Source organism: Ceratotherium simum, chromosome 14, assembly GCF_057802395.1.
Source record: "Ceratotherium simum simum isolate JZ-2026a chromosome 14, ASM5780239v1, whole genome shotgun sequence".
NCBI classification, from domain to species: Eukaryota; Metazoa; Chordata; class Mammalia; order Perissodactyla; family Rhinocerotidae; genus Ceratotherium; species Ceratotherium simum.
Window position 1 is genome coordinate 43,172,255 of NC_141913.1, and position 18,399 is coordinate 43,190,653.

The following is an 18,399-nucleotide window of genomic DNA, read 5'->3' on the forward strand; positions in this document are numbered from 1 at the left end:
AGGCTTGGTCAAAGGAAATTGAGTTCATGAAGGACTGTCATCATTTGTCAGGATACTTTAAAATCCATCTTTGAGTTAACTTATACCATCAGAGGGTAGCATTATCGGACCTTGCCGCGTGCCCTGGGCTCCTCACTGTTATAGTGGCTTTGAACCAATTGGTCTCTGGCATCATGCTCTCCTTTTTTATAATTTTATTTATTTATTTTCCCCCAAAGCCCCAGTAGATAGTTCTATGTCACAGTTGCACATCCTTCTAGTTGCTGCATGTGGGACGCGGCCTCAGCATGACCGGAGAAGCGGTGCGTTGGTGCGCGCCTGGGATCCGAACCCGGGCCGCCAGCAGCAGAGCGCGCGCACTTAACCGCTAAGCCACGGGGCCAGCCCCATGCTCTCCTTTTTTAAAAGGATTTTCTGAGATACAACTTTTGTGTTTCCCCAAAGGATAACTCTAAAATGGGCCTGTGTATTTGTCTGTGATGTCACAGGGCAGAGCGACAAGTGTGGAAACTGCCTTCTCCTCATAGATACACATTTTCTACATCTTCCTAGAAGCGGAAGGTCTACAGAGGTCTCTGGAAATGAGAGAAAGAAGATCATATCTCCTCTATAGCAGAACGAGCACGGGCTTTGCTATGAAAATATTAAAGCCCAAACTCCCAGCTCTACAACTTCTGAGAGGCCATGTAATCACTTAACCAGTTAGAAGCTCAGTGCCCTCCCTGAAAGATCAATGGAAGGATTAAATTAAGGTATCTGGGGTCACCCTGTAAACAGCAAAGTTCTATACATGTGTCAGTTGGTGCTGATGGTAGTAGAAATACGGAGCCAACTTTATTTTTAATAAGAGATGCTTCTGCCACATCTTTTAACTCTTGTTCAAAGTAATTGGGAGCATTAGCTTAATACATTATAATGATATATACATATCCATATACAACAAAAAACTGTCGTTTTCTTTTGAATTACAAATGCTTATAAGTTATCATCCTGAGAGATGCTTTTTTATTTTAGAAATGCCAAGTTAGAGCATATTGAATCTTTTTACCAAAATGGCAGAATGAAGCTCACTGTAATTCAAGAAAGTCGTGGCACATGTCACAACCACCATCTACGCCTAAGGAAAATTTAATCACCCATAGCCCCCTGCTCAGGGAAGCAGTCCTAGGCTATTCTTTGGGTAAGGGAAGGCCACCACAGACTGGGAGTGAGTGTCTGCCAAAAGGCCATTGGTTGGATGACAACGTAGGGGTTGGTCAACATGATCAATCTGCCCAATAAGGGAAGTAGTATTAGGCCAATCAGACTCCTTCCTCTGGAATTTGAAAGGAAAATACAGAGAATACAAACCAGCTGGTGAAAAATGGTGGGAAAAGTTAACGAATCATACCAGAAGAACAAAAAACAAGAGAAAAGGGAGACTTCACAAACACTCATGACTGAATGGGAGCAACAAAATAATCTGGTTTTTAAAACCACATTAGGTGCTAAAGGGTGGCCCTCCTGTTTTCCCACAAGGTGCATCTTCTTTATGGCTATATTTATCCAATCTTAACCTAACAGAAATCCTCTTATTGTGGTAGCTTAACCAAGTCTCTATCACTTTAACCAAAAAAGTCTGCCTCATACCAATTTCATTTTCTTGTCACTTAGCAAAGTGAATACCTCTACTCACAGCTCAAAGTAATAAGTAAGATAAATATTTGTAATACCTACAATCTATGAAAATTGCATAAGCCTGAATGTCCAAACATCTTTCTGGAACACAAAACATCCATTTCCCTCGAAATACTTTTAAAACCTCTTTAAGAGCTTTTTGAGAATTCCTTATAACAACTGCTCATATATAATAGAACTGAAAGAATAGATCAGTTTTGTTTTTAAAATGGTTACATTTTTGGCTCAAAGACTGACAAAAACCCTATTATCAATAAAAAATCATTTTTTAAAGAAAGATATCAAACTCAGATTGTCTGCACTCTTAATGGAAGGCACATTGTACCAGCCAGTAGTTCCGTTACATGGAAAAGCTCTCTTTAAGAAAAAAAAAAATAAGGTAAGCCAAAGATTTAGTTAGAGTTATGAGTATATGTGAGTAATTCCAAAGAACTATAGATGTTTTCCACAGTATATCATTCATTCTCTACGGAGATGCAGAGTGCTACGAAACTCTCCCAGAAGTCTGCCTTCTGTGGCTATACCTTATTCAGACGGAAAAATATGGGGAAATTAATGTTAATGGTATCCCAGTGGTTTCGAATACGTATGTGCAATTGCCAGGGTCAGCCCAGTTCTGGATGTGGCATATGTGGTCCAGTGCATGAATATGAGCCAGACAGAAGGCATAGCATATGAGAGAGAAGAAGAGAAAGACAGATAGAGAAGGAAAAGGAAATGGAGACAAATAATCAAAAGACCAAGAGAGAGGGATGTTTGAGCATATATTACAGAATAAGTGAGAATAGGAATTTGTACATTCTGAGGCTCATAATAGCGCCTGATACCCCAAGGAGCAATGGCTCTAGATGGATGAACTAAGATCTTTAAATAGATTTGACTTTGAATGTTATATCAGAACATAATGACTGTGGTGGGCTTAGAATTAAAAGAACAGAAACAAGAAGAGAGGAGAAGAAAGAAAAAGAAAGGAAAGGAAAAGAAAAGAAAAACTTCTGGAAATTTCATGTGATAGGAGTTATTACACGATATTCCAGAGAAGTTTCCAACAGTAGCTGAGTAGTAAAGCAGTGGTATGATATCCACAAAACCACGCCACCCCCAGCATACCAAGGACTGGGACTGCTTGTGAATTATAAGTATTTGTAAGTCCAAAGAACTAAGGATGTTTTTCACATTTCCTTCATTCTCTACAAAGTTGGGGAGCACCACAAAACTATCTTACAATTCCACTTGTGGCCAGTCAATTTAATGCCAGCTGTCAGAGATCCATTAACAAAATCAGAAGCATGAGGGGAATGAAGAGCTCAACAGCATTCTCTTTAGCACCAAGGGTCAACAGGGAGGAGGCTCATTCACTCTTCGGAAGGATTAACCCTCCCACCAGTTTCCCTGGACCCCCAGTGAACTCTGCCCCTCCCCCATTTCCCAGTGGGTGAGGAAGGGGAGACATACTGCTATTAATGCTAAAAAATCTCCCTCTCTCCAGCACGTTCAGTCTTCCTGTTTCCCTGGGGAGTGGTAGCCTTCTGTCCATTGGCCAGTGGACCATGGTGAGGAAAGCTATCAGAAAGTGCTTTTACTCAGGAGGTAGATCTGCAAACCTTTTAGCATATGCAGCATTGGATCTGAGTTGTAGCAGCTTGTTTTCCAAAGACAGTTTTTTTTCTAGCAGTGTTCTCTTTTCCTAGGAGAAAATAAGAAACAATTTTGCTTATTTCTCTCTCACTTTCTCTCTGTGTATGTGTGTGTGTTTGATAGGGCATTCTTGCAAACTGTTCACAAAAGATGCTCCTTGTAATACTAGAAATATGTCTTGAACTAAAAGCTAATGTCATAGGGAGCTGTTCCACGCCCCCCACCCCCCACCCGTGAAGCCTTGTCAGGCACTCTCCTGCACGGTTTACAAGTAGCTCAACCGCACCTCAAGACTAGTTGTTTTCACTCCCCTCGCTTGCCTGGAGAGCTTTTGCTCCTCCTCCAGCCCACTGCTGAAATTTACCCCACTCAGTAAAACCGTCTCCTCCCTCTCTCCAACCCACCCCAGAGGCAAACTGCCTGCTCCTCTCTCTCTAAGCATTGGCTCTCCCACCATGACGCCTGCTTCTCCTGCATCAGAATGAGTTGTTGGTATCCTGATACTCCTACCTGCTCACATGGCATCTGTCAGAAAGTAGAAAAGTAGTAAATGTATTTTTAGTGAAGGATCAAGGCCACAAATGGTCAAGTCACTCCCCAATTAGGATATAAGAGAAATTTTGACATTGAGAAAGACTATCTAAAGAAATGCCTTAATGTCATTATTAAACCAAACTCTTTCCATCCAAAAGGAAAATAGACAAATCCATGAAAAACCAACCTGGGATGATTGTGTTCTTTTTTATATCGGATGGTAAAGAGATGTTCTGTCACCATGTACAATGTTGTTTAAAATCATTCCTGCTGCAGTATTTATATGGGTAAAAGACAAGGCCGCGTCGTAGAGCAAAAACATTGGAAAGTCTTTGGACATGGACTGACCTGGTTTTGAAACTTTGTACTTTTTGCCAAGGTTTTAACCTCTCTGGGCCTTATCACTGTTAAGAAAAATTAACCAAAACTTGGAAATCAAAACAATGTATGATTTTAATGTCATATTGGGTCATTGTTTAATAACTCTACACAAAGATTATTTAACTCTCTTGGAGAATTTCCCTGTGTTTGACTTTATTATTTGATTAGAGCTCTGAGTCTGTGAAGTTGCATGTTAATTTGTAGATTTCTCCCTGGTAGAAAAGATAGTCCCAAAGGTTATGGTTGAATTGCCTTAAAGAATATTAACCAGCTTTGTATCTCACCTCGTAATCCTATTCTATATTCCTTTTTCAAAACGCCTATAAATAGCCAGTTTCTCAAAATATTTTATTTAAACCAGCTTTACCACTTACTGGTTCTCTCTTTAATTAATGAGTTGAATAAGACATCAGACGTATTCATTCTATATTTATTTGAGTCGTATTTTTGACTTTTTGAACATCCCTAAAATGGGGATAATACTATGTACATTGAAATGTTGGGATGATTGGAGATAATTTATGTGAAAGGCCTACATGCTTCTCTGGCACATATTAGGACCTCAATATACAGTACTTTGAAGGTGCCAAACACCCCACATCTTATGTGCTCTGTTATTTTTAAAATTTATACTGACTTTCTCAAATCTCTCCTGCAGCATTCTTGTCGCCTATAGAAACTGTCCTAGGGCTCGGTGTAGCCCTAGTTGTGTTAAAATTATATTTGAGGGATCACAGATATGCCTTGCAAGCTTATTACAATACTTGGATCATCAAAGAAACACATCAGTGATAATATGTTTTGATTTTGTAGGGGTGAAAATCGTGTTTAACAAACATTCTTCCTAATAGACTTACTCTCAGTTAATGGATCTTCATAACCAGAGTTCAAGCAGACCAGATGACTAGACAAGTAAATGCTCTGCCTTGACCAAGGCCCCAGAATCTCGCTTGGGCTTTTAATGCTTCCTCTCTGACAACACAGAAAATCACACCATACCAGCTAGCACTTCTTCTCAGGGACAGTATCTTCTAAAAAGGGAAAGGAGTACACAGCACCACCCAGTGGGCAATCCACTCTTTCCCAAACAGCACCTCTGGGAACCTCACGAGTTCCCTTGCCCTATTGATCAAGGTGGAGTGGACACCAATTTAAATCATTGCCATATGTTAACATCTAAATGATTTAGAAACCAAGGATATCATTTTTATCTGTCATCAGAGATGACAGGGGCATAATGGAAAGGTTTGTGCCCTGGTAACTGGAGGACCGTGGAATAGTTCCTTGTCTGCACCGTCCTCGTTTATAAAATCATGATGAGGAACTAGGTGGTCTCAAAAGTGCCTTTGAGCTCTAAAATTCTAATAGTGCTAAATCAATGACACTGGAAAAGAAATATGATGCAACAGAATTGCACTGTTAGCAAAAGGAACATATGCCATATTAAAATGCTCTTATTGGGCGTTTTTGCCGGCTTATCACTGTGTTTATGGAATTCATTCTCGCTGCATTCCTGATTAAAGGGGGACAGATGGTGAAGGTTTTAAGTAATGTGTTCATTACCAGACCTCATCCCACTAATGGCTATTTACTGGAGCAGTGGCTTGTTCAGGAGAGTAGAAAATGAATCCTTCTCCAGGGGGCACCCACTACCAGGGCAATATTTATCAACCTTTGTTGTGGATGTTCATTTTTAATTTTCATTTCCTTTTTGAACTCATGTCTTTTTCCTATTAATACAAAAGTCTCTGTACTCCCTCCCCTCATTCTAATGTACACTCCCAACCTGAGAGACCCTTCAACACAGCCTGTATTCTCAGTATTTCCTTAAACCAAGAAGATGTTGCCAAGCTTTGCTTCTTATACTTTTATTTATGTGCTTGTTTCTTTTACAAATATATCTTTAAAATAAATATTTTTTTTTAAAAAAGCTCTTGCACATTGTCCTTCCTCTCCATCCCCACCTACCTCCACCTCCCAGACATTCCAGTAGGCTCCACTGTAGAAAGTCACTGAACTAGAGTATTCTGGAAGGTTACTGCATGGGCTTGCTGAACCATGGGCATCCTGTCCACTCACTCTGTCACAGCTCCTAGAGACAGCCCATCATTATGGGTCAATACTAAAACAATAGCTTAGCCATCACTTCTTAAAAGTGTCTGCCAGTGTCTGAGCCACTTAACCTCCTTCTGGGGTACATTTCCCTCCCTTCAATAGGGGTGTCAGCCTCCCTAAGGACCCCTAGCAGAATGAATGAAGGGAGAGCTGGGAAGTTCCTTGAGTCCCACACAACCCAGACATACTCCATTGTAATCTCCCCAAAGAGACTATACCCGGTTCATTCACAAATAGATATCACACCTCCAGCTCTGCCTGGTACATGATAGGTGCTCAAATATTTGTCGAATAAATAGTCGAGTGAATTTATCCCAGAATCTGGAGATGAACTCACATCTAGTACAGATTTCCTGGGGTTACTAAGAACTAGAAATTATATACCACTGTTCTTTTGTTAATTTTCAGGGACTGTCAGCTAGCACTAAACCTAACCCAGGGTTAGTGGGTTTGAGGTGATAGCAAGTATAAGTTTAAATGTCAAACTGGGTAATCAAGTTGTTGGTTCAACAACCTATTTGCATTCCAGAACTGTCTTTCTTTCCTAAATGCAAACAATCTTTGTGCTATCTTAGTTTGTTAAACTATTTATTACAGGATAAATATTCTAATGCTACGAAATATCCTTTCAAATATTACAATTTCTCCAAAACATCATAATTATAAACTGCCACACCTGGACAAACTAGTTGATTGAGGACATTTTAGCCCAGTGATTCTGGCTAAAATATAATGCTCAGATGTAGCTATACATTATTATTATTAGATTCAGTTAAGTTTGGGCTTATTTAATTTTCATTATTTCCTCATAGGACCTTCATTAAGGTTACAAATTCAGCCAAACTCACAGTGCTATAAATTAAATTCTTGGGCAATATGTAAAAAATTAATCAAAGTTCCTCTGGCAAGAAACCTGAATGTTGAAACGTGATGCTTTTGAAGTGATATTTCTAAAATGGCATCAACTCAGGCAGACTTATCAAGCAAAATAAGGCTGAGAAGAGAAGAGGCAAATCAAGGAATTAAGATGATAAATATAAAAATTTAGTGGGCAATATTTACTAGAAGTCAAAGCCTATATTCTTATCTACCCCCCATTCAGTTTGAGATGCCAATTTTTTATTTGTTTTTCTATTTAAAAAAATATTCCCTGGTTTGTCTGAATTCTAAATTCTAAGGCATGCATGATTAAATGTATGTGCTCACCTTTTGTATATAGTTGGCAAGCCAGCTACTTAAAGGAATACTGCATGAAACTTTTAATAGTTTTCATTCTATTATTACTCTTCCCTAAGTTGTCTCTTTTGAAAGTTCCAGAATGTCTTTTCTTAATGTGAACTATATCTGTCCTAGTGCAGCAATAGGTTTTTACAAACCTAAAGTGAACTTGGATGGCCAAACAGCGACACAGACTCATACATAACAATACTATGACTGCAGGGATCCACTTTATTATTAGTAGCAGTAGGTGGGCTTTATGATCTTTTCCATCGTTTCCATTCACAGCCTCACCTGGTTCCCCTTTCTAAGACATACATTTACTAGAAAGAAAACATGACAGACAATGAGGTGTCCGCAGTATTTGTAAAGAGAGAAATCAGTAATTACAGTGCAGGTCATATTAAATATGTAAGGGAAGAAACTAACATTACTGAGAACTTTCTAAAGTCTTCAGAGTTGCAAAGAGTACTTTCACTTAATGTTATTTATGTTAGTGTTATTTTCTTTAATTCTTACTCTAACCCTGTCAGGGAGAACTCCCTTTAACTCTCCAGGGTCTTACCTTTTCCATTCTCTGTACAAGGTTCTCCAATTCTGTGATTTGATTATGTTTTTCTTCAAGCTTTTCAGCAACCTGATTCAGATTTTCAACATGCTGCTTCAATTTCTGTTCTTTTTCAAGTTTGTTAACCTTTGGTCAGAAAAGCAGTTGTCAGACTATTGTTTTTATTAAACCTACACATATATTACCTCCCTCTCTCATTTTCTGAGTAGCCAAAAAAAATTTAATAATTCGCACGTGTTTAGAATTATTTTCTTGAATTCAGCGTTCTCTGGTGGACTAGCACAACACTAAATCAATGGAGAATTAATAATATATAAATATTATTCCTAGAATGTTTACATTTGTTACCATAAAACATACTACCATAAAACATATAACAGGTATAAGAAAGAGAGAAGCTAATTTAAGAAAAGCAAAATTTTTGACTTTAAGTTTCTTAACAAGACTTATCTAAAACAAAAATAAAATCTTAGATGGTTAAGAAAAAATGTTTTATTTTTAATCAGAAGGTGTCATAAAAGCAGAATAATTATTCCCACTGTGTCAAGCGTTATTTCCTAGGCACACAGCAGGAGTTGTGCTGCAAGACCACAGAACAGAAGTCTTCATCTTGGCAGCCCATAGGCCATACTGGGAGTGTTCCAACCGACATGCACACACACATTTGTAGGTGTATTTAGTAGAACTCAAGATTTTACAGTTAAAAAAATGTGTCTGGCTTCTCTTGAAAACACCAAGTGGGCATTCCTGCCAGGCAACTCCAGGCTGAGGCTGAGGCCCCCTCGCAGGGATGTGTGCACTCCAGCCCCTGCGGGCCCACCACTCATGCAGAGCATTCGGGTCCACACAAGCCTGCTCACTTCACTCACTTAGTTCTTTATCTGCGCCCTGCATGCGTGTGAGTTTGCGAACATCACCATCACAGACTGAAGCATGAAGGCCCGTCCCCTCTGCAGTGGATTTCCTACTGTGCTCCCCTGGGGACCTTCCTAGGGCCTGAATGGGCAGAGATCCATGTGCCCCACTCCAGCATGAATGAGCTTCCCTCTTTTGAGTTTAGGCACACACACACACACACAGACACACGCGCACTCACATGCACACACACAGACACACATGCACGCACATGCACGCACGCACATGCACACACACACACACACATTTTTTTCCCTCTTCCAGTCCTAGAATACATTATTCAGATAAAGTTTTATTGGTCCTAGGGTACATACTTCAGATTTTAAAACAAACAAAAAGTGTATGTATGTCTATGAAATATATCCATATACATATATATGCACACATATACATATTCATGTGTTTTCAATATTTTAATTATATATACTCATATATTAAAATATGAAATATATAATTTTTATATTTAAAAATATATATATGTACACATACATGCAATGTTTGTTTCTTTGTTTGTTAAAGCTGAAAAATGTATTCTAGGACCAAAAGATTTTTTAAACCATTTATCTAGCCCAACTTTTTCATTTTAGAGTCAAGGAACCCCAAGTCCAGAGAGGTAGACTCAACCTGGGTCATCTAGCTAGTCAAAGGCAGAACCAGAAGAGAAGGCACTGGTCAGTGTCACCTGGGCTAGCCCTGACTTCTAGGCAGGGTGGCACAGCCTCCCTCCCACCTGTGCTCTGCAGGGTTATTGGCAAGTGGCTCGGCAGCATCTAGGTGCTGGGCTAAGCAGGGGTGGGGGAGATGGGCACAGAAGACAGTTACCCTGTCCTTACCAGGGCCTGCCAAGTCCCTGGGCCACCACTTGTTTCACATCTCACTCCTCCAAAAAGAGGGACTTGTGCAGCTCAGGGGTTAGTTCTCCAACAGACAAGCTACTAGCTCAGTACCTGGAGTAAGCGTTTACTGTCCTCATGCTTCTTTCTAACTTCTTCAGACTGTGTTTGGTAGTTTTCAAATAATCTCTGGGCCACATTTCTCAGAACTGCTGCTCCTGCTTCTCTGGAGGCTTCGAGCTAGGAAAAAAGGTCACTGTGCATGTTTTGACATTTACAATAAAAAGGGTTAAAGACAGAACAGTTTGACAGGCAATTAAAACCACAGAGGCTGTAACTGTACCCTTTGCACCCTCATAGACAATGGATAGGAGAAAAGATACTGTTATCTGGAAAATGCAAAATGAGAATCCTCCCATTTAGTAGGCTGTCATGCAGATGGATTTGCACTGGCCAGGCCAAAGCAGAGCTCCGCACACATCAATGCCCTGCATTTATACACCGCACCCTACAAAGAGTTCAGCTTATATACATATTTGCAAGCATTTTATCATAGATGTCCACAATAGTACAAAAAGATTTATTTTCCTAAAATAGCAGTGGGACAGGATTGGAGTATTAAGGGCAATAAAGCTAAAGTGTTATAAATCTTTCAGGAATTTAACCTAAAAAGGGGCCAGCCCTATGGCCTAGTGGTTAAATTCAGTGCGCTCCACTTTGCAGCCTGGGTTCAGTTCCCAGGTGTGGACCTACACCATTCAGTGGCGGCCACGCTGTGGTGGCAACCCACATACAAAATAGAGGAAGATTGGCATAGATGTTAGCTCAGGGCGAATCTTCCTCAGAAAAGAAAAAAGAATTTGACCTAAAGAAACAATCAAGGATGGCTGGAAAGATTTAACCACCAAGATATTCATTGTAGGACTGCAGATAAAATAACCCAAAAAAGAGAAAATATAAAGCATTCAAGAGTAGATTAATTAAATAAAATAATGAGACATTGACTGAGTGCTCTAATTAATATTTATTAAATATGTAAAGACTATTTAAAAAAATTATTGTATAAGAACACTTAATATGATATCTATCCTCTTAACAAATTTTTAAGAGTACAATACAGTATGAACTATAAGCACAATTTTGTACAGCAGATTTCTAGAACTTATTCATCTCTCACAACTGAAACTTTATACCTGTTGAACTTTTGTAAGATCATTTTAACAATAAAAGTAGTCTCCAAAAGAAAAGAGTGAGATTTAATCTGTGAAATGCATGTGAGCATATGTGTGAATCGATGGATGTGTGTGGATGTCTGTTTGCTTTCACAGATCCATGAGTCTATCCTATTGGCTCAAAGGCTCAAAATACAAAATGAGAAATTTCCTCTAATGGTCATACCTTGATTTTCAATACTTCATTCTCTTTGTTCATTTCTAAGAGCTTTAGGTCTTTTCCTTTTATCCTTTCCATGAGCAGATCCAAACTGCAGCTAGAGGGATCCATTTCAGAATCAGAGCCATTTTGAAGGTTTCGAGAGTGCTGAAATAAACAAACGTGAAAATCACAGAGCTGACATTCGACGCCTTTACAAACTCTGACAATAATAATTATCACTCAGTACTACATATATCAAGGAAGATTCAGGTCAGCACAAATAAAATAAATCTTTTGAATCTCAAATATCAATGAGGAATTCTAGGTACAGCAGCCAGCCTCTATAGCTGCTCAAATTTGAGTACATTCTTATATCAAAAAGAAGTAGAAGTACATCTTTTATGCCTTTTATATTCCCTACAGTTTTAAATAATACTATTAGGTCCCTTTTAGGACATGAATAATATCCACAAGGGCAGTTTTTTGTTTTTTGGTTTTTTTGTCTAAGTTGTAGACATAAATGCATCTTGGTTACATTTCGTTACAAACTAATACAATCAGACCTAATAGCTACAATACATAATATTCAGTGTTCAAAGATGCTTCACTGTAATCAACTCACATTAAATTTCCAATCAGAGATGTCAGAACTGAATGTTACTGCCAGTGTAACTCTATGTAAACTCTAGCTCCCTGAAAATATACTTGGAGCATGAAATAAATCTCTTCTGGAATCAAGGACATGTAGGAATGGAAAGGAAATTTGAAACCATCTAACTCAACCCCATCAATTTTACAGACATGAAAACTGAGGGCCAGAGCCCAAGTTTACGTAGCCAATGAGTGGGAGAGCTCATGATACAGCCTCTTGATTGTCCATCCTATGCTCTTTGCGCTCTGCCAAATTATTTCAAGATAGACTGAGGAATTATTATACAATTATACATGCCCTACAATTATAGGAACACGTTTTATTTGTTAAGCACTTATTATGTGTTGGGTAATCTTTTAGATGTTTTAAATATACTCCTTGGTCTGATACTCAAAACACTAGAAGGCACTGTGTCCACTACATAGATGAAGAAATTGATGATGAGAGAGTTTAACCAACAAGCCCAAGGTTATACCTAAAGTAACTGCCAGAACAAGAACTAGAATCCAAGTTTGTTTAAGAACAAAGCCTATATTCTTTCCAGTACAATATATGGACTACATTTATAGAAATAAAAACCAAAAAGAATGTAGGGCATATAAATAATATAGTCATCATAATTCTGTCATGGTTTTGTTTTATTTACTCCAGACCCTAGTACATACTGTCACTCTCCATATACAGAGTCGGAATTATTTCCTTTTTCAGTTTGTTAAAGAATATTTGATGGAGGGGCCGGCCCGGTGGCATAGCTGTTAACTTCGTGTGCTCCCCTTTGGGAGCCCAGGGTTCGCAGGTTCCGATCCCGGGCACGGACCGACGCACTGCTTGTCAAGCCATGCTGTGGTGGCGTCCCATAGAAAGTAGAGGAAGATGGGCATGGATGTTAGCCCAGGGCCAATCTTTCTCAGCAAAAAGAGGTGGATTGGCAACAGCTGTTAGCTCAGGGCTGATCCTCCTCACAAAACAAAACAAAAAAGATTTGATGGAAAGACTCTTGTAGAAAGTAGACTACCGGCAGTGATAGACAGATACAAAGGTCAGACATCAGTGCCTCTCAAACTTTAATGTGCATATGAATCACGTGGTGATAGTAGTTAAAATGCTGATTCTGATTCGGGAGGTCTGGGGTGGAATTCTAGATGCTGCATTTTTAACAAGCTCCCTGAAGATGTTGATGATGCGGAGACTGCAGACCACATTTTGAGAGTAGCAAAGCCCTAGACCATTAGGGCTAAATCCCTACAAGGACATTGCCCAGATACTGAAGGAAAAAGGGTTCGGTTTGTCTGCTGACCTTCTGTGGTTTGAGATGGCTGAGGCAAACACACTGAGAACACAATTCATCTCCAGTCCTAAGAAGCTACACCTATCAAGGTCACTAAGGACATCTCCATTGTTATAGCCAATGGTCAATGTTCAGTCCTCAATTTACCTGACCCGTTGACACCACTTGACACAGTGGTCCCTCACCCCTTTCTGAAACCCTTTTTCACTCATCTTCAGTGACTCCATTCTCTCCTATTTTTTCACTAGCCTCTCTCTCAGCCTCCTGTGATGACTCTTCTTCTTCTTCCCACCATCTAACTGTTGGAAATCTCAAGACTCAGTGCTTATATTTTCTCTCCTGTCTATCCACACTCACATGCTTGGTGATCTCCTCCAGTTTCAGGACTGTAAACCGTCCTTACTCCCAAAAGCTCTACCTTGTAGCCTGGATCTTCTAGCCCAGAACTCTACCTTCAACTCCAGAATCAGATATCCAGCCACCCATTAGAAGCCTCCACTTGGAGGACAAATAGGCAACTCAACATAGCCAAAACTGAATTTCTGATCTTTCCCATTATTCGTAAACATTAACCTTTTTTCCAATTTCAGAGCACTTAATTTAAGAAAATGATTAGAGCTAGTTGTGTTAGTTTGGGAGGCTGAGGATGATAAAGAAGACTATGTTTATGCGTCATACCCCATGTTCTGGTGTTCGCTGTGGCCATACTACACAGTGCATAACACTGACATTGATGAGGTGCACTTGGCTCAGATGAGATTTAACCTGGCATAATCCAGACAAGGCTAAATGCAGATTGCTCGACCTTAAGAAAATAAGGCTGGTCGTAGGGGAGGGGGTGCATTTAAGCTTATCAATTGTCTGATCACTTGGCCTAATGGCTTCAACTGTGTGTCCATTGGTGTGGCCCAGGTAAACCTAAAAACTTGTACCTTTGTCTGTCATTGGGAAATACTGCTGCCACGTATCTTGGTGGGGCCAACATCTTCCTATATACTTTAGATAAGTAAGCCCAGTTTAAAATAGTAAAGTAAGGTCCCGTCATTCCAATCTGATCCTACTAATGACATCTGTGGTTTAATATTTCATACATATGCCCATTAACATCTTTAGATATCAACAAAATATTTAACACTTGTTCAAAGCTTCAAAGAATAATTTGATAATAATCCAAAAAACTTATTTAAATAAAGTCTATATGGCTTTATGTTTATTTACGGAAGGAATAATAGTGGTACATTTTGATAAATTCATACCTTTGCATCTAGTTTGTTATTTGTACTGTTATGTCCTACTTCACCTTTAAACATTTGATTTCGGATCTTTTCCAGAGTAGTTCGAATCTAGAAGAAAAAAATAAATATTTTATTTTTTCCAAAAGCATTTAATGCCAAATACCTTTTTTCTCTATACCAACTACAGTGTACCTCATTTATCTAGACAGTAATACATATATACTGATCTCAGATTTAAATAACTGCCATCAACCTAAGTCGTATTTAGGCTAATATTGTTTAGACGGCAGAAAATGAGCATTTGGTCTTCATAACGTTTTCTCAGTCAAACCAAAAACATAGCCTAAGTGAAAAAAAAACTACAAAGTAATTACTATTTAGTAATTAGCATTTAATACTATTTAGCTCTATTTTTTCTAGATAGTAATTTAGTACTAATTTACTATTTAGCAATTACTATAAAACAATTACTATTTAGTAATCACTACAAAATAATTATTATCTAGTAATTACTACAAAATAATTACTAGAGAATAATTGCTATTTAGTAATTACTACCGAATAATTACTAAGAGGCGATCATACAAATTTATGCATGAAAGATAAGCCCCGTGTCTTGGTGACCTATGGAATTGCAAGATACTCAAAGATGAATTAATCGATCTGAATAAGTTGCAATGTTACTACGGCCAAATTTTTCTGTCTGTTCTAAGAAACAGTTCATAAGAATATATACATTTCTCAGCCATTATCATTGGATTCTGACAAGATTTCACATTTTTAATGAAGTAACATGCCAACATGTAGTCATTGGCGATATCGACCTTGAACTGTGAGAAGGAACAAGGCAAAGTGAGACAGAAACTCAGCAGGAAACCTAAATAGCTACTTGGAAACACAGTATCGACGCTCATGAAACAACTGAGAAATGATATAAAACAGTAGGAAGTGCAGCAGCAAAGAGTGGGGGACAAATTAGTGCTGAGAGCTGTTGCGACCCCTCCTGGCCCATTCGTTATTCAATTTTACTCCAAGTGTAGGAACAGAGGTTCATATCCTCAAGAGAAATTACTAAATATGTGTTTAAATTCCAACTATCAAGATTGTCGTCTGCCAAACTAGGTTTATTCCTCCTCACATGTTTTATGGAGGGAAAAAACAAAGCCCACCAATCCATATTAGACTTTATTTAAAAATATCATATTGGGGCCGGCCCCGTGGCTTAGCGGTTAAGTGCGCAAGCTCCACTGCTGGAGGCCCGGGTTCGGATCCCAGGCACGCACCAGCGCACCGCTTCTCCGGCCATGCTGAGACTGCGTCCCACATACAGCAACTAGAAGGATGTGCAGCTATGACATACAACTATCTACTGGGGCTTTGGGGGGAAACATAAATAAATAAATAAAATTATAAAAAAATATATATATATATCGTATCATGCTAACATGATTTCCAGTGCCCACATACCTTTTTCACATATTCAGTTTCTTCAATAATGTGAGCTGCTGTGGACTCATACAAGGCAGAATTGTCTTCTATCTTACCCCTTGGGGGAACTTCTGTGGTCACTGTTACTGTTGTCATTGTGAGTTCTGGCTTTAGGAAAACATAAATCAGTTAGACAGAACTAACTTCTTTGATGAGATGATTATCCGGTTCGTAAACTGAAAGAAGTTCTGTATTAGCGCTGTAATCAAATCTAGTAGAAAATATTATAAATTATTGATATCTGTATATATCCATAAATCCAGGAATTAATTTAATATAAAAAAACACCAACTGAAACAATCATTGATTAGAAACTTAAAAATTAAATTATCTGAGAAGAAAAATGTGAAATTGTTCTTTTATTCCACATATGAGACTGTAAGACCTCAGGAGTAGAGACATCTTATTCGTCTTCATATTCTAGGACATTGTAAGTACCTAATAAATGTCTGTGGAACTAAAATAATATGTTTATAACAAAATCATATGAATATATATATCACTTATGTACACATATACACACATATGTATATCATTTTGTACTTTACACATACCTTTAATATACTACATTTTATTGAATTCTCAATAGTCTGTAAAGGCCATTTTCTGAAGAAATATTTGTAATCGTAAAAGATTGAGAAAAGCACAAATGCCCACAAAAAGAGGACTGGTTGAATAAACTACTGCTCTGGAGTCTTCTCTAGGATGTATTACTCAAAGAAAAAGCATGGTGCGCAAAAGGATATTTGTATCATAATTTCTATAAGAAGGAAGGGATGGATGGAAGGGGAAAATTTGTGATTTATAGTTTGACATTGAACGATGTAATTCTTTTGCCTCATTATAAAATAAAACTAAATTAAAAAGAAAAAAAAGTGAAATCCTCCAAAATAAGAAACAAATAAAACAAATGAATATATCTGTATATCAAGTTGGTGGCATAGCCACATAAATTATTTGACGTGGCTTTAAAACACATACCAGGGACTATTTATCACAGGTGTGTTATGTCCTAAGAACAAAAAGAGTCGCAAAACAATCTTAAACTACATTCACGAATAATATCGTTAGTGGAAATACTAGTATCACTATTCTGAAACTATCATATGTGTGTGTGCATGCATGCGCACGCACTCATCCACATGAGTGCATGATGCAGAATAAAGCCAGGAACTCCTTGTCTTAGCATCACTAAGAACCAAGATTTTTAGCATAAGAGAAAAAAATATACAAATTAGAACCAAAAATGTTATGTAAAACTTTATAATCTGAAATGAAATTATGAGAATAAAATAATGATTTATTTTGCTTTAAAAATGTATATTCTAGGTCTATCCACCGAAAAATTTAGAAATAGAAGCAATTAACACTCCTAGTGCCCAGACTGTGGTCTCAGTATACCATTTTCTACTAAAAAGAAACAGGGCTTCTTGAGTGATTCAGGTCTGGGGGAAGAAATGTATAAGGTGAGCCTGAGATATTTTGTCATACTAGAAAGCAAAAAAGTGACGCATACTACTTGAACAGGACACAAAAGCCTAACTTGAAGAGGAATGACTGTGAGGGATTGAAATAGATCAAAAATGTTTAAGTTCCTGAAATTACGAACACAGGAAAAAAATCACCACCTCTACCACCACCAACCCTCATCATCCAACTCAATAGAGACAGGCCACCATTATACTAAAAATTAGCCCAAAAAAAGGTGTAAGGGGGACACCAACAAGCATTTATCTTGCCTTTATTGTATGAACTGTATTTCATGGTAACCAAAGAGTTAATGAGGGAAATTTTTCTAAAGAATTCCTTATAATAAATCCAAAAGAATTGATAGAATTAGAAAACCTACATTTTGCAACCCCTTATAAAGAAATGGATCTAAGCAACCGTCATCATCAACCAGTGCTAAAAACATCAAATGAGAGGTTGAGGAAGAATGTATTAACCTGAGGGACCCCACTCATCAATCTTACCATAACTAAAAAAGAGACAACCAGACATTATGTCCTCTAGATGCGGTACAATCACGAGTAGAAAGCATTATCTATGAAATATGCTTTAAAAAAAAGTGAACCTGAATCTAATCAAGTCTCTATATCTAAAGGACAGTAAACAGCTGAACAGGAGGAAAATGTTCAATGAGTCTACAAGTGTGAAGGTTGCAATCAGCCAAATCCAGATTAGGTGAAATATTATGGGACAAATAGCTAGTTCCTTCCACAAATTAATTATATGAAGAAAGATGGGGAGAAGAGAAGAGAAATTGCCACAAATTAAGAGTCTTAAGAGACATAGAATCAAATGCAATATATGAATCTTCTTTGGCTCCTGATTCAAATAAATCAGCTATGTGAAGACATTTTTGAGACAGCTGGGGAAATTTGAACACTGACTGGATAATAGACGATGTTAAAGAGTCACTGTAATTTTGCTAGGTGTGACAATGGAATTATGATATTCTTTAAAAAGATCTTATCTAGGGG

At 38.1% G+C, this 18,399-nt stretch overlaps 1 protein-coding gene across 3 annotated transcripts in view; it reads right to left on the minus strand.

The window, feature by feature from the left end:
- CCDC68 (coiled-coil domain containing 68) overlaps positions 1 to 18,399 on the minus strand; it is a 51,053-nt gene that overhangs the window by 19,691 nt on the left and 12,963 nt on the right. For 2 of the 3 annotated variants that reach the window (XM_087439259.1, XM_087439257.1), the window contains exons 2-7: positions 15,896 to 16,024; positions 14,450 to 14,536; positions 11,278 to 11,418; positions 9,994 to 10,119; positions 8,129 to 8,257; positions 3,282 to 3,364 (exon numbers count right to left, since the gene is read on the minus strand). In XM_087439259.1, the coding sequence (XP_087295385.1) occupies positions 3,282 to 3,364; positions 8,129 to 8,257; positions 9,994 to 10,119; positions 11,278 to 11,418; positions 14,450 to 14,536; positions 15,896 to 16,012 (683 nt within the window). In that variant the 5' untranslated portion in view covers positions 16,013 to 16,024. The remainder of the gene's footprint in view (positions 1 to 3,281; positions 3,365 to 8,128; positions 8,258 to 9,993; positions 10,120 to 11,277; positions 11,419 to 14,449; positions 14,537 to 15,895; positions 16,025 to 18,399) is intronic. The other variant, XM_087439258.1, reaches the window with a different exon arrangement.